Genomic DNA, 17347 nt, shown 5'->3' with positions numbered 1-17347 from the left:
GTAACGAAGTGCAGAGATTGTGAATAGACATCCCGTGGAATGTCTATTCACTGTCTAAACACTAACCTACTGGTACATGCAGGAGAAGTCTAGTTAAAATGTGTATATATTATATATATATATATATATATATATACATATCATATCAATACCTATATCTGAGGCTAGACTTTAATAGAGCCAAGTAAACCTTGGTGTCTTGCCCTATACACATGATAAAGAACCTATAAACTGTAGGGTACAATTAACACAATGTAATTTCGGCGAAATGCCTTTGTCGGGACTGACGTTCTCTCCTTGCAGAGGGCTATTATGTGTAGGTTATGTGTCCTATCCTCCATGTACTACTTTGTTTAAACTGCCTGTACCATTACTGACTGCACTTGCATTTATCTGTTAGTCACCACATGTTGATTCCCAGCAATAGGCTGGTGTTTGATGCTATATTCCAGCTGACTGCAGTCGGTTTCAGCAGAGTTCCTCTTGCTTCTATACACACGATGCACTTTGCATGTTACTATTTACATAGAGGCTGCAACTATTCTCTTGGTTAGGCCAATTGGGCTTGTAGTACACCAATATACTCATTGTATTGTTATTTATTGTCATTTGTATGTCCTCTGTAATTGACAGACGTTTTTATTCATGCTCAGCATGACTCATCTTTTAATGTTGTTATATTCAATAAAATGTATACATTTTTCTCTAAATTACATTGTGTTAATTGTACCCTACAGTTTATAGGTTCACTGTCTAAACACTTCAGTATTGTTAAAGTGTAAGTATAAGACAGCACATAAGGATCTAGCAGGATCCCTATGCGCTGAGTAAATGAAGGGAGAGGAGTGCATGAGGCTGATTGGTCAGCGTCATACACTCCTCTGTACAACGCCCACTTGGTCTAAAGTAAAAATACGCCCAGTTGGGCATTAAGCAACTCATTAGCATAAATCTAAAATCGCTAATAAAGTGGTGAAAACAGATCATTTTATTAAATAAAAAGCATTACTGTCACCTACATTATAGCGCCCATCTCCTTATATAGGAGATAGGGCACTTATAATGTGGTGACAGAGCCTGTTTAATAAACAACTGGTTGTGTTTTTACTTTTTACCAACTGGGTGTTGGTAAATCAGCCCAGCGTGATTGTGCACAGTGTGAAAGAAGCTGGGTTGGAACAATGAGAAGTGTATGACGCGGATTGGTCACTGATTGGTCAGCGTCATACACTCCTCTGTACAACGCCCAGTTGGTAAAAAGTAAAAACACGCCCTGTTGTCTATTAAGAAACTAATTAGCATAAAACTAAAATAGCTCATAACTTGCTCAAAAATTATCGTTTTTCAAAATAAAAACCACTGTTGTGATCGGCGCTGCAATGTAGATAACATTATGTAGGAGATAGGGCACTTATAATCTGGTGACAGAGCCTCTAATGTTTGGACGTGTAAATGAACTAGTAGCCAAGACCAGCAATTATGTAAAAATCACATCACAGACTTAACCCACTTTCCTTCTTTTTTTTTAAAGCTTTTATGTAGTGCATTTTTGCATCAAATAAAAACATCAAACTTGAGTCAGCAATGCGTATTTATTTGCAAGTAATCAAGGACAACCCTGGGATTGAAATAATATCCAATTACTAAAAATTAGAATGTGATAGATTCAAATAATTCAGCCTAAAATATGCAAGCATGCATGCCTGTGTCGAATATACGGACAACAAACCCATCCATTGGGAGTTACATTTTGATACCCCAAATAAAATTTTGTAAAATGCAGTACATCAGTGACACATCCCTGCACTTGATACACTCACACAGGTGTTAGGATAGTGATCGTATATATGAATAAAGGGCAAAAATTGTAAATTTAAAAAAAGAAAAAAAAACACATAGCAAAGGAAGCACTTCAGAAGACCGTTTTACAGTCATAATGCCTGACTTGGCCAACAGTCATCTGCCAAGATTTCCCCATAAACACGCACACTGAGATCAGCAAAACATTCATGTTGATTTCTATATATATATATATATATATATATATATATATATATATATCCCTGCTCACCACCTCCTAACTACAGCAGCTATGATGAATGTTCCACCACATTTTTATTGTTGCTACACCATTTTATACGGTTACTGACTACACTAGGCCTTAAAAGTTTCCATAAGAATAGAAAAGAATCTGTCCAGAGAAGTGTTTCACTGGTGTTCAAGTATTTTGGTAATTTCAGTTCTATTAAAACCTGCTAGTAATGCCAATGCAGTCAGAGTGAAAGAATTCAAATAAAATATAATCTTCCATTTTTAGTGTACTCATCTAAAACAAAACTTTATCCGGAGTGGTGATGACCATTTAAACTTGACCATTTAAGTCTGCAACATTCCAAATTACTGGACTGTTCCAAACAGAACATTGTATGGATCATGTACAGACTTGCAGAAGTACTTACTTTAGAGCCATACAGATACTGTGGCTGGGCGTTTGGTTGCTTGTCACGCTGAAATTCCTGAGAAAAAGGTAGAACTGTACGAACAAACCTGGATGGATGAAATGAGGACGTTATTGAGCAATGACATACTATCTACTGGCATGTGCGGTTTGTCATTTAAAGTTTGTTTCTATTACTTTAAAATAATTACAACGAAAATCTTGAATTGTGCCATTGTGCCTTAGCAAATAAACGCCAATATATTGATGAGGCTGTGTGACAGTCCTGAGCAAAAAAGCTGATGGGAATTACATTTTAAAAAGTTGATAATCTGTCTGACTACAAAGAAAGGGAGTGAGTCCTTAGTAAACCTCCATTGGCAGTCTATGGACAGCAAAAACATCCTAACTGGCATTATATTCTAATGCTTTGGTTAGGGGTTGGTTTTTTCATTAATAAAGAGGAAAATATTGAGTGGTTAAAGCTAATAAGCCCACAGATCTCCAGTATAATTTATAACAAAGCCAATGTAAAAACTTTCTGAAAAGTGGAACACCCCCCACCATGTAAAAAAAATATTCACTAGTTCTCAAAAACTGCAACAAAAAATAAAATTCAGTGCTACAATGACATTTTGAGACCATTCTTAACATAAATGTGTACATGAATTAAACAAAAATGTATTTGAGATTAAAAGAATATTTCTCACATTTATTATTCCCAACTAGAATACACGGATTATTATGTAATAATCAGCGGGGAAATGTTTCAAAATCAAAAACTGGAGACATTTCCGAAAGTAACCAATCAGGTCGTTGCTTTAATTTCCAAAAAGCCTCTGAAAATGAGAGCTGAAATCTGATTGGTATTCATTAGTAATTACTCCACTTTTCCCTTGCACTAGTAATGATAAATCTAACACATAGTCTTTTAAAAAGTTGTATTTATAACAAGATATACTGTGTTGCAAGCAAAAAAATGTTGGTGACCCATTGATGGTAATTATGAATTTATAAAAATAAATAAGTACCTGTAGGTAGAACCGTTATAGCAATAGTTGGGGAGGAAATCATAGTTGAGCTCCCAGAACACATGTAGGGTGATCCTGCCATAGGGAGCAGAAACGTTATGATTGGCTTCTCGGAACATGGCATCAAAACTATCCAAGGTCAGGTATTTGCTCAACAACTTATGAGTCATTCGGTTCACCTCAATAAGGCCTTCTAGCTCCTAAGGTGTAAAGAAATGAGATGCAGTAGTGAAAGTAGTATATTGAGCCTGGTGTATTAAAGCTTAAATTCCATAGAGAGACAATTCTCATAACTCACAAAAGGTTATTTTATGATAATCTTTTTAAGTAGATCTGTCACTTTGTACATATGCCACACCATTTGCAGCAGCACGTTACAGATTCAGGAACACGTATGGTCTAATTAAAAAAAGAAAGAAAAAGAAATAACACTGTAGTTGAACCTGGAAACATGCAGGCTTGGTATGCAAACTAGCATGCTTCCAGTGCCAAGTTTGGGCACGAGAACTACCTCCGCTCACCATTCGATGATTGACAGCCTTCTAAGGTCAGCATGAACATGGTGACATGTCCGCATAAACACAAAATTCATCATGTTAAATCCAAATCTTAACAGATGTATATCGCAAATTTACAGTATTGCAAAAGCTCTTTTGAATGAACATTTTGTTAAACCCAAAGCCCCTTGAATAAGAAACTAATGACATTTTTAATATTTTCTATTTGTAACTGATCTATTAAAATCTCAGTTGGGTTGTACATAACAGGATTTTTTTATTAAATCCTTTTCTCGTCCAGTCCATTGGGGGACAGAAAGAATGGGTATATGCTCTTGCCACTAGGAGGCGGGACACTAAGAATTAAAACGTGTTGACTCCTTCTACAGTATATACACACCTCTCCTACAGGCACAGAGCTAGTCTGTACAGAAGCAGTAGGAGACACAGAATACAAGATAATAGAACAACATCAGAACTAGATAAGAAAACCATGTCTGACGGACAACCTTAACATTATAACGAAAAAAGGGATGGGATTTGTGTCCCCCAATGAACTGGAAAAAAAGGGATTTTAACAATGAGTACTTAAAATGTCTTATTGGGAGACACAGACCATGGGACTTCCCAAAGAAGTTCACATGGGTGGGAACAGACAGAAACGGATGTAATAATTTACTCCACAGATGAGCAGAGCACCTTGCGACCAAGGAAAGTATCTCTGGAGCACCACCCTTTTTGATGGACGGACAGACACAGTGCGACAAAACAGAGCGGTCAGCTTGGTAACCCCTCCATACAGAGGTCACCGCCACATGAACACTAGCCGCAACAAGATGTTCGAAAGAGGCTCAAACGGAACTGACTGGAATCTGTCTTTCGTTCTCTCTGCAATGCAAAGAAGGATTTGGTGGCTGATAGGGGCACTGCATGTCCAGACCCTTGCAATAGAATTTTCACATCATACTTGGACGCCAGAGGCCTATTGAAAAAAATAGACAATGTTGACATCTCCCCTTAAGAGCGCTAAGGGCAAGTCCACAATCCAACCTCCTCTAGAGGAACGCCAGAAACCAGGGCAAGGGAAAAAACAAAAAAACAAACAAGGGAGGAAGAGGTTTACCCCCACCAAACTTAAGATACGTCTTCGAAGTACGGTGATAAATGCGGACAGAAGGTGATTTCCGCGCCTTCAACACGTTTTTAATCATCCACTGCGATCAGCCTTGAGTCTTCAGTACTACAGGTTTAACAGATGAGCCGTTAAACACTCTGGTGGACAATAGGACCTTGGGAAAGCACAGGTCGTGCCAGGGAGGTAAGTAACAGGCAAATTCGGCTAGTAGAGCCACCACGTCAGCGTACCAACACTGGCCCTGGATGGGCCAGTGACCCTAGGCTGAGAGAATTCCAGGAGGCACCTTTCCAACCCAAAAGACTAGCGCACAGGCAGAGGACTTGCCAGCAGAGCGGTAGGAAGAAGCAGCTCTGGGGGGAAAAAAATCGCTGGGCAGGAGAGCCACCCGAGAAGAAACCAGTGGAAGCAGGATTCGGTGGTCCAGGGAATCCAGGAAGCGATTCCGCCGGGAAACAAATTTCCCTTTGTAGGGGACGTGTACAAAACTGGGTAAGACTAATGGCCTCGATGGAAGCCACCATGGTGCCCAGCACAGTCATGTAAAAGCAGAGATAGGTGGGAGTGCCCAGTCATTGGGGAAAGACCTGTTGCAAGGCGGACAGTGTATACGAGAGGAGGGACCCCCGATCAGAGTCAAAAACAATTTACCGGAAGACTAGTCTACGATAAAGGGTCAGATAGGACATGGACTGGTTGACAATCCAGCGGAAGTAAGCCAGAGTGATCTGTAAACAGGTTAAATTAACTTCTCGGGATGAGGAAATGATTAGGTGCCGATGACAGGCCAAATGGGAGCACTACAAGTTTTGAATGAAAAGGGAGAACTGCAAAGTGCAGGAAACGTGGTGGGACGGGCAACTGGGGACATGTAGGTACTCATCCTTGATGTCAACTGAGGAGAGGAAGTCTTCCTGTTCCATTCCATGGAGGCAATTACTGACCTGAGGGACTTCATGCAGAAATGACTGACTTTGACAAAGGCATTCAACTGTTTGAGGTCGAGGATAGGACAGAATGATCCGTTCTTTTCGAGAACGATGAAATTGTCATAAAATCTGTGAAATCCTTGTTCTGAAGGAACTTGGATAACTCCTTGACTCAAGAGTGAGTCCACTGACTAAAGAAAAGGCGGCTGCCCTAGAATGCGACGGAGTTGGAGAGGACTAAAAAAAACACCTGTTGGGTGGAAGGTGTCCAAAATTGGATCTTGTACCCTGAAGAGATTATGTCTCGCACCTTGATGTCCGAGATGTGAAAGGCAGATGTATTTGAAATGCAGAACCCTGCCCCCACTCTTGACACAAGTGGGGGCACTCTTTCAGGCAGAAGTTGTCTTTCCCACTGGCTTAGAGGCCTGGGGTATGGGCGCCATGAGGAAGAGTGCTTGAAGCAAGGCCTGTTATCGGAGTCCACATGGGACTGCTGATCGGATGTCTGAGGCCAGAGGAATCTGTGAAAGGGATGGAAACGAAGGCCTGGTTTTCTCTTTTTAAAAGGTAGGCAAGTGCTATTCTGCCTGTCGCTTCTATGATAATCTCATCCGGACAGGCTCTAAAGAGATGAGAGCCAAAAGGAAACTTTTCGAAGTGGACCAGCACTTTAGCCACGCCATTCGGCAAACAACGAACCGGGGAGAGAATGTCAAACTACAAGGTCACCTGCATTCAGGGAAGCTTGCTGGGGGTGGCTGATTGGGTCACAGGGAGTGCGTCCACAGATGTTGAACCTGGAGGCCGGCATGCATCGCAGAGGAGTAGGTTGACTACATGTCTAAAATGTTGTCACATGTGAAACAAGCACAATGTGTTGCATAAGGTAGCTGTCAGTTGGTTTCTCTTCTTGTGTTTGACATGGCATCACAAGGGTCACCACGTTCCACAGTTACCCTGGGAGAGCTAGTAACTATAGGTCCACACAATACTGCAGAAGGCAAGGCTTGACTCCCTTGGAAGGCTGCGATGGTAGTCTGATGGTACCTAGTGACTTCGGTATCTGCTTCTTTACTGTCCTGATCTCATTCCAGTACAGTGCCCATTAGGGAGGAAGGTGAGGTGTGCCAATGGCAGATCCTATCTATTTGGAGGAGGTGAAACACGCGTTCCCGGTGCCAAAAGCAGCAGGTCCTCTAAAGGTCCTGTGATACTGAGTACACGTTCTGTGTGCAGCAGGGTAGCGGGAGATTGAACTTCCACACCCTTGTGCAGCGATTGGCTAACAGCAGTCACCTGATTGCCACCTCCCCAATAGCAGCTAGAGGAAAGGACAAAAATCCCACACCATGTAAGGAGCCTGAAGATGGCAGCCCACACAGTGAAGAAAAGTGTGGTGCATGTCGCCAAATACCTGATCCAGATGAGGGGGACCGTGTCCCTACTAAGTATCTCCGTGGGGAGGCGTCCGCAGCCCCTCGGCAGCAGTGCTGCAGTGAGATCGACCAAGAAGCGCGATTGTGTGCCAAGCTTGTGTGCCTTCTACAGACACTATGCTAAAACTGACTAGTTCAGGAGGAGTAAACACTTTTTTAAATTCTTAGTGTCACACCTTCTAGAGGCAACAGCATACACCCATGGTCTGTGTACCCTAATGAGGCGAACAAGAAATAACAATTTTCGAAAGGCAAAACGTACTGGATACTCCAATTTTCACATTGTATTGCTTATGTGAACAACCTAAAACTGTATTCTTGCTGCAACTAGTCTTTAATCAAAGTGGATTGAGAAGAAAAGCAGACTTCTGCCATGATGTTCATATAGAATTATCTATTAAGCAAAACTTTTAGCAGCCTTAAAACACCAGTGTAAATATATTGTGGAATGTAATAATGATTTGAGTTATAGACCTTACAACAGCATAATCACAATTGTAGAATTTGTAATCATTCCACCAAGTAGAGATTTTTTTAAAAAAAACCTCTGACATTAGAGGCACTCAAAATGTTATTTACGTATTATGACTGGATACAAAAGGTGATCAACTACTACAGACTTAACAGCCAAAGCAAAATGAAGATATGACTAAGGCCCCCTTAACATCACGTTTCTCCCCTACCACCATTAGCTTGTACGTCGGAAGAGCTCCTGGCGTACACGTAAACGTGTACATAAGGCTTCATTAGCCCGTCAAAAGCCAAAAGAGCGTCCCATTTGCCTCCATCAAATATATATGTTAGTATATCTTTGTTTTTATTGAGGTATGAAATAGAATTCCTTATGTCATTGATGAACAGAACGTTCTTATGCGGATAAATTTAGACATGTAGCAAGTGTGCAGTTTACAAGTACACACAATCCCATTCACAGCAGACTTAAAATTCCAAACGTCTTAAAAACAAATACAACCCAATGGCCAAGGCATGGTAAGACTTTAGGTTTACATTTCAGCTAAAGCAGCTGTAAAAACAACTGCTATGTAACCCAATATCATCCAGTTGCGAAATACACGTTGGGAACGAGTCGTTTATATATAACTTAGGGCTTCACAAACGTTCACAATGTAATTAAGACTCTGAATATCCGGACAGCAAATTGATTGAAAAATGGGACAATTCTACTTCTTTTAATGGACATCCTTTGTTTCACAGCGTGCACCAAAACACCAAGTGCAAGCACTTATACAAAGCTTGTGTCATTACCTTCCAGGGATGTATAGGAATAGTGTTGCTTTTTTTTTTTTTTCAACTACTACTTTTCATTTTGTGAAGTGTTTTGGCCCTAAATGATCAGACATTTTTTTTTAATTCTTCACGTGTGATGGTTTAATGGCACTAACTAAATCATTTGTTGGGCTACCAAAAAATGTCCTCCCTTTCCTTTTGTAATTTTTATTTTAAAAGAGACAAAATGTAATATATATATATATATATATATATATATATATATATATATAAAATTTTGCCTTTTTTTCGGTCATTTTGATCGTATGGTCTGGATTGGTTTAATTTGTATTACATTTCATTTTTCACACACTTACACGACAATGGCAGAACTCCCAAATAGAAAACCCCCCAAAACACACTACTTTATTCACCCATATGTTCACATGAAACCATATGGGTGAACAAACAATCTTTTTTTTTTTTTCTTCAATATCTGGGAAAGCGGTCATCTATTTCAAGTTGGATTCTGGAGCTAGATCCTACGGTCATGCACCCCTTGCTTCTGAGTTTGCTGCTGCTTTAACCCCTTCCCGTCGTATACAACTTTCAGATTTAAATGTTCGTTTTTTCCTCCCCACCTTCCAAAAGCCATAATGTCTTTATTTTTCCGTCGATATAGTACTATGAGGGCTTGATTTTTGCGGGACGAGTTGTAGTTTTTCGTAGCACCATTTATTTATGCCATATAATGTACTAGGAAATGGGGAAAAAAATTATTTGTCGGGTAGAAAATGAAAAAAACAGCGATTCCTCCATGGTTTTTGGCGTGACGTTTTTATGGAATTCACTGTGCAATTAAAACATATTAACTTTATTCTGTGGCTCAATACGATTATGGCGATACCAAATATATAAAGTTTTTTCTATATTTTACTACTTTTACAAGTAAAAACCTAAGTGTAAAAAAGAAAATGTATTTTGTGTCGCCAAATTCCGAGAGCCATAACTTTTTTATTTTCCGTCAATTAAGTGGCATGAGGGCTTATTTTTTGCGGGATAAGCTGTAGTTTTTAATAATACCATTTTGGTGTACATGCGACGGTTTGATCACTTTTTATTTCATGTTTTGTGTGAGATTAGGTGACAAAAAAATAGACATTCTGGCGCTTACAATTTTTTTTTACGCCGTTCACCGTGCGGGTTGAATAGTGATATATTGTAATAGTTCAGACTTTTATGGATGCGGCGATACCAATTATGTTTATTTATTTTTTTACTATGCTCTAGGGGGAAAATGGGAAAAGGTTTTTTTTTTAAATTTATAATATTTTTTTACACCAAAAAAAAAAAATACATTTAATTAAATTTTTACTTTTTTTTATTAGTCCCCCTAGGGGCCACAACCAGCAATCGTTAGATCGCTTGAATGATATACTGCAATACTAATGTATTGCAGTTTATCGTGATTCTGACAGGCATCTATTAAGCCCTGCCGGAGGCCGGGCTTAATAGGTGCACAAAGATGGCGGACCTGGGGGCCTTCATTAGGCCCCCAGGCAGCCATATCAACCATCCCCCCCGCGATTGCATTGCAGTGGGCGCGATGAGCTGTTAGAGGGGGCCGCCCCCCTCTTTCTAACGATTTAAATGTTAAGGTTGCTGTTGACCGCAGCATTTAACGAGTTAAACGAGCGGGAATACCGTTTGTTATTCTGAAGTGTCGGCTGTAACATACAGCCGACACCTGCATCGTATGGAGCGGCTTCACTCCGTGAGCCCGCTCCATACTTCCCCTACCCGGCTATGACGTAACTGTAGGTCATATGTCGGGAAGGGGTTAAAGCAATTTCTGAAGTGCTACCTGATCTTTGGAATCATATTTTTTGGTTAAATATACAAACATCGCTCCCCTGTGTTGGAACCGGAATCTAAAGTTAAATCTTTCAATCTGTGCCTAACGTATTGTTTTAATTCAGGATACTTTCTGAAGGCCTGATCAACAAACGCTTGTACAGTGTCTGAGACTAAATTTAAACAGTACTGTTTTTTTATATTTTTATTATTTGTAAATTCTTTATTTTCAGAATTTTTAGTTGACATCAATAATACAGTGAGTTCATATTTTGCTGGCCGGGAGCATCATACCTTACTGGACACAGAGGATTGACATCACTAGTCATAATGATTTTTATTGCAAATCATTTAAATTGTAAGTGACATGATTTTGTCAGTAACAGCAATGTTGATCTTCTAAAATCTTTATTGCCAGCAAGGACAAATAGTCTAAAAATATTTTTCCCTAAACTTGGTTCTGGTGGATAGAAAATATACTTACCACTATGGATGTCAGGTCTTCACTTTCAAACCGTCCAATTGCCAACTCCAGAGATTTATACATAGCAGCAGTAATTCTTTGAGTGATCAAACGGTTAAGATCAATAGATCTGCCCAATAACTGAAAGCATGTAAACAGAATAGGAGTCACTAATAAACACTTTCTGAAGAAGGTTTATGTATATATAACAACGCGGTGAAATCACATTTGTCAGACTCTGTTCACATGTGCATTGGAGGCTCCGTTATCTTCTTGCCCGGAATCATGGAAGTTGAATTTCTAAAGTTTAAAGAGGACTTGTCAGGTGACATGTCTGTTTTAGTAAGGCCATGTTTACATTTGCATTGCAGGCTCTGTTTGGACCCTCCATCAGCAAGCCTTTCAGACTTGACAACAAGAATAACATAGCATGCAGTATTCTTCTTGCGGTCAAAAAGAAAAAAAGACAATGGAACCCCCGACAGGCACCATTTTAAGTCAATAGGGTCCATCAGGTGCTGTTGGAATCAGTCATACGAATGGATTATGAACAGAAGCCAAAAAACACATTATCTGAACAGTGCTTCAAATGGCTCCGTAAATTAACAATTCTGGAACATCTTTTCTTAGAACTTTGCTTTGTGCCATTCCTCTGTCTCTCTTCCTGTAAATTAATGAATAAACTGACAACTGGAGTCACTTTTCCTGAAAAAGGACCCTGTGCCCACATAGCCTGAAACTGTCCAATTAGTGCTGACAGTGTCAGACTGTGTAGGGACATACCCTACTGCCAAGGGGAATTTTAACACCCAGTTTTGCATTTATTGATATACTTCCAGGAGGAATAAAAAGATCAATGGCAAAAATGAAAAATCTAAAAAAAGATGCTCCAGAATTGGTATTTCGTGGAGAACATTTAGTATAACAGATATGTCAGGAGAGCGAACTAGTCCTTTTTAAACGTAAGAAATTCAACTATTATTCAGGCCAAGAAGATTGTGCTCCACAAATGTGATCTCCAACTCCACTCTGAAAATAATCAAATTCAAGAACGTATCCCCTACCTCAAAAAAAAAAAAGGAACATCTCTTGAGCGCTTATGTATTAGAAATCACAGCTAGGTTATTATGGGAGCAGATAAACATTGATCACATTTTATGCTATTTGCCCTGTGGATATGTCAATAATGCCCCTCGTGGGAAAACCCCTTTAAGTAATGTTCATCAATAAATTGCAATTTCAGACTGCCTGCAGTGCTTTATTAAATGGCAGATATAATACATTGACTTCTTGTTTCACTACAATTTCATTCTAGCCTACCAAGGTTATGCAACATGTAAATGGATATAACCTAATATTAGTTTATTATATTGTGAATTTATTGTTTAACATGTCCCTCCAATTATATGTTGGATCAGTGCTGCCGTTTTAAGTCAACATGTCCTGGGGGAGACGGAGCAGGCGGTTCTGTATTCAAGGTAGCTAGAAGCCTCTCCTTATAATTATTAGGAACCTTAATTGGCAGCCCTGAACCATAAGGGTATGTGCAAGCAAAAACTACAATTACGTCTGAAATTACGGAGCTGTTTTCAGGAGAAAACAGCTCCTGAATTTCAGACTTAATTGCATGTACTCGAGTTTTGCGGGGCGTCTTTTACGGACGTAATATGGAGCTGTTCTTCATTGGAGCTCCAATTACGGCCCAAGAAGTATCCTGAACTTCTTTTGACGAGGCTGTAATTTTATGCGCCGTCTTTTTACAGCGACGCGTAAAATGACATGTCGTCGGCACAGTACATCGTAGAGCCCATTGAAAGTAATGGGCAGATGTTTGCCGACGTATTGGAGACGTTTTTTCAGACGTAATTAGAGGCGTAGAACGCCTCCATTACGTCTGAAAATAGGTCGTGTGAACCCAGCCCTACATAACAGCGGGTACATTATTCATGTAGAATATAGGCTCAATTCAAACTTACAGGAACTCTATACAAGCCCTTAGATTTGATGTAAAACCACCATACATTAAGCATTGGTGAAAAAACACAAACCTGAACATGGCGCTGCTTCAGTAACGTATCATAACGGTTGGATGCCGGTTGCGTAATATTGACTCCCTGATTTTTACAATCTGCTCGAAGTCGCTTTTCCAAGAGTAAACTGCAAAAAAGAGGAACAAGTCAGCACCCAAATTAACCAACATTAAGCGGCACTAGAGTTCAATGGCAAAGTACGTACCTGCCAGCTACAACTTTATAATGGGCAAATATTTGGTCAGCTAGTTTGTACACAAATTGGTCAAAACAGAGATTTACCTGCGGGCAGTTAAGAATAAACAGTTACATTTTTAAATTATAGTGGAGCACATTTGTTAGTTTGAAGTTCTGCTATATTAAATTATGCCTACAGGGTCACAAATAATTGACAGGGTTAACTTACTTCAGCTTCAATTTCATCATAAAGAAACTGTTTCTTAAACTTTGTGAGGGCATAGTGTGCACTGTCATTATACAGATCCAGAGAATAAAGAACATACCTGGAAAATCATCCAAGAAATGCAGTAAATTAACTTGAGTTTAAACATGTTGTATAAATGCAAAAAGAAATATCAGTGAGCTAAATTACCAGCGCCAGTGATACAGTGCAGGAGCGGTCAAAAAGACCTGTATGTGAAAAATAAACAAACAATGCTTACTCCATCATTGATGCTTCTTTTGTCTCTAGAATGTGATCAGTCAAAATCCAAGGCATGGACATCTCGATAGGGAACTGAATTCTTCGACCCATAGTCAGCTCCAAGAAGAACTCTCTGAACCACAGCTGGGACAGATCGCAGCATTGCTGTAAGGTCCCTTTAGGAAGACGCAAACATGGTATTAGACACGGAGACCCCTAAACTAGTAATAACACGGGTATACTAGCAAGGGCTGCAAAGAGAGCAGTGAACAGTCAGGAAGTTACTCATACTGAATTATCACACAGTAGGGAATTATTGCAAAGGAACAGAGGACGTGACAATGACAACAAATCAGTTATTTAACCCCTTTAGGACGCAGTCTGTTTTGGCCTTGTGGACACAGATGATTTTTTTCAATCCTGACATGTGTCACTTGGAATTAGTTTGTGAAGATGAAAATCGACTTTTTAGGAATAAAGGAGAAAAAGCACTCCAACATTTGTAAAGCAATTTCTCTCGATTACGGCAATGCCCCATATGTGGTAATACAATGAGGTTTGGACCCACAGCAGGGCACAGAAGGGAAGGAGCGCCATTTGGATTTAGGAGCGCAGATTTTGCTGGAATGCTTTTCGGTGCCATGTCACGTTTGCAATGCCATGGAGGGACCAAAAAACAATGGAAACCCCCCATTTTGGAAACTGCACTCCTCAAGGAATTTCTCTAGGGGTACAGTTTGCATTCTCACCCCACAGTTTTTTTGTTGAATTTAGTGGAATTAGGCCGTGAAAATGAATATCAATATTTTTGTCCACTAAAATGTCGAATTTTTTACGTTTTCACATGGGATGAAAGAGAAAACGCACCCCAACATTTGAAAAACAATTTCTCCCGAGTACGACAATACCCATATGTGGTCATAAATGTTTATTAGAAATTAATTAACCCTTTCAGGACTGATCCTTTTTTGCTTTTTCATTTTCGTTTTTCACTCCCTGCCTTCCAAGAGCCATAACTTTTACATTTTTCCGTCAATAGAGTGGTGTGAGGGCCTAGTTTTTGCGGGAAGAGTTGTATTTTCTATTGACACCATTATCATATAACATACTGGGAAAAAAATTATTTGCGGGCTGAAATTGGAAAAAAATGGATTCCTCCACTGTCTTTGGGGTTTTGTTTTTAGGTCTTTCACAGTGCGGTAAAAACTACAACTTAATTTTATTCTGCGTCTCAATACGATTACGGTGATACCAAATTTATATTGTTTTTTTTATATTTTACTACTTTTACAGAGAAAAGATAATTTGTTACAATTTTTTATTGTTTTGTATCATCACATTCTGAGAGGCATAACGGTTTTATTTTTTAGTCAATTGAGTGGTGTGAGGGCTTATTTTTGGCGGGACGAGCTGTAGCTTTTATTGGTACCATTTTATGGTACATAAAACCTCTTGATCACTTATTGAAAATTTTTTAGGGCTAAGGTGACCAAAAAAACTGATTTTGGCATTTTAAATTCATTATTTCTTACGCCGTTCACCGTGCGCAATAAATTACGTTTTACTTTATTCTTCAAGTTGGTATGATTACGGGAATACCATATGTATATAGGTTTTTTTTTATGTTTTGCAGTGTTTGCACAATAAAGTCACATTTTGATAAAATAATAAATTTTTTGTGTCACCATATTCTGAGAGCCATAACTTTTTTATTTTTCAGTCAAAAAAGCTGTGTAAGGCCTTTTTTTTGCGGGACAGTTGTTAGTTTTTATTGGTACTATTTTGTGGTACATGTGACTTTTTGATGACTTTTTATTCTATATCTTGGAAGGAGTGGTGACCAAAAAATAGCAATGCTGGCATCGTTTTTCATTTATTTTTTTTGGACGTGTTCACAGTGTGGGAAAAATAACATTATAGTTTTATAGTTTGGGTCATTACGAACGCGGTGATACCAAATATGTGAACTTTTTTTAATGTTTTTATTTTTTTCCTATAATAAAAAAACTTATTGTAGGAAAAAAACCTACTTATTTTTACACTTTTATAAAACAATTTTATTAACTTTTCACACTTTCTTTTTTGACCTGTAGCACTGATCGCTGCTAGAATACATTACACTACCCAGTAGTGTAATGTATTCCAACTGTCAGTGTGACGTCACTGACAGCAAACCTATGAGGACTAGCCAGAGGCTGGTCCTCATGGGCTTCCATACATGGCAGACCCGGAGGTAGTTGTCTGGCCTCCGGTTGCCATGGCAACCCCCACGATTACATGTGGGCTGCCGATGTGCTACAAACCCCCTAAATGCGATGATCGCAATCGATCGCTGCATATAAGGGGTTAATTGCCGAAATCAGGCGTGATGAGCCGCTGATCGGCAACACTAGAGTGCCATCTGTCGGGAACAGCTGTCCTCCCGGTTACCGACGCACACTGTCGCCGACAGTGTGCATCGGGAATGAGACAGTGACTTCCAGGAAGTCTATCAGTATTACCCGGAGGCTGGTCCTGATAGGCTTCCGTCCATGGCAGGCACGGAGGCCATCGTTTGAAAGTTTTGATAAATCTCCCCTATTATTTTATAACAATACTGAGCAGCACACTAAATTGTCACTAGAACATGCCACATGCAATAGCAAAACATGCAAATTGGACGTACAACTTGCAGAAAGGTCTAGAGGCCCGAATTCCTAGACTAGGGCTGGTTAACACGGTGGGATCAAAATCTTCAAGTAATAGTGGCAATTGCTTCATTAATACATTTTACCCCTTATCCCAATATTTCAGCAGAATGTAAAAGCCCATTCATACAAAAAGTCAGTTTCCCCAACAAATTAAATGTACGTACCATAAAACCTTTTATGTATTAAATCGTTAAGTTCTTTCATATTAAAGTGTATCTCCTCTTGTGATTTCCCACCCGAGTTGATGTGTGTGTATGTATGTATGTATGTATGTATGTATGTATGTATGTGCGTAAAGGCGCTCCTGAATGCTGGGTGCCACAGTTGCCGTGGCAACTGTACGACTCCGAAGAGTAGGGTGCACGGGTCCAAGTCTAATTTATATGCACAAGGTATACTTTAAGGAAAGAACACTTAAAGGGAAGGTGTCACAAATTTTTATTTTTTTTATATAGCTTTTAATATGATATTTACATACATTTTATTTATTTGCGATCTCATGTTCTACTTTTTACTCCTCTATGGGGGCTGCCATTTCAATTAACGACACATACAGAGATGGAATACGGCACATACAACCCCATAGAGAATGCGAACGGGAGCCGTTCCGTTTCTCTGAAGCGTACGCCGTCTGTGTGGGAATGGCGCATACGCCGCTCCCACACAGACCAAAATGGAGCTCGTTCGCAGAGCGAAATCCGGCGCCATTTTCATGTGGACCGGAAGCCGCGGCCGGACAGTAAGATGACGGCTTCCGGCCATATGTTCAAGGAAGCAAAGGCGCAATGAATAGAAGCGGAGGCAGGAGAAGGTAATTTATGTTCGTGTATGTGATGTGTGTACTATGTTCGTGTGATACTGTCTGCTAAGCACTGTATCTAACCCACCTACACTGTGCAGTCGGTCAGAAAATGGCGACATACAGTGTAGGTTTGAAGATTCAAACCCCTCCTTCTCCTGGCACTAGCTAGA

General features: G+C 39.7%; 1 protein-coding gene across 2 annotated transcripts in view; it reads right to left on the bottom strand.

The window, feature by feature from the left end:
- CYFIP1 (cytoplasmic FMR1 interacting protein 1) overlaps positions 1-17347 on the bottom strand; it is a 109053-nt gene that overhangs the window by 31764 nt on the left and 59942 nt on the right. For both annotated transcript variants that reach the window (XM_075852575.1, XM_075852576.1), the window contains 7 exons: positions 13705-13861; positions 13449-13545; positions 13248-13324; positions 13061-13169; positions 11034-11153; positions 3469-3668; positions 2460-2547 (listed from right to left, as the gene is read on the bottom strand). In XM_075852575.1, the coding sequence (XP_075708690.1) occupies positions 2460-2547; positions 3469-3668; positions 11034-11153; positions 13061-13169; positions 13248-13324; positions 13449-13545; positions 13705-13861 (848 nt within the window). The remainder of the gene's footprint in view (positions 1-2459; positions 2548-3468; positions 3669-11033; positions 11154-13060; positions 13170-13247; positions 13325-13448; positions 13546-13704; positions 13862-17347) is intronic.

Source organism: Rhinoderma darwinii, chromosome 2 (assembly GCF_050947455.1).
Source record: "Rhinoderma darwinii isolate aRhiDar2 chromosome 2, aRhiDar2.hap1, whole genome shotgun sequence".
In the NCBI taxonomy this organism is placed as follows: domain Eukaryota; kingdom Metazoa; phylum Chordata; class Amphibia; order Anura; family Rhinodermatidae; genus Rhinoderma; species Rhinoderma darwinii.
Note: the sequence above shows the minus strand (reverse complement) of the source record. Positions and strands in the feature narration are given on the sequence as shown.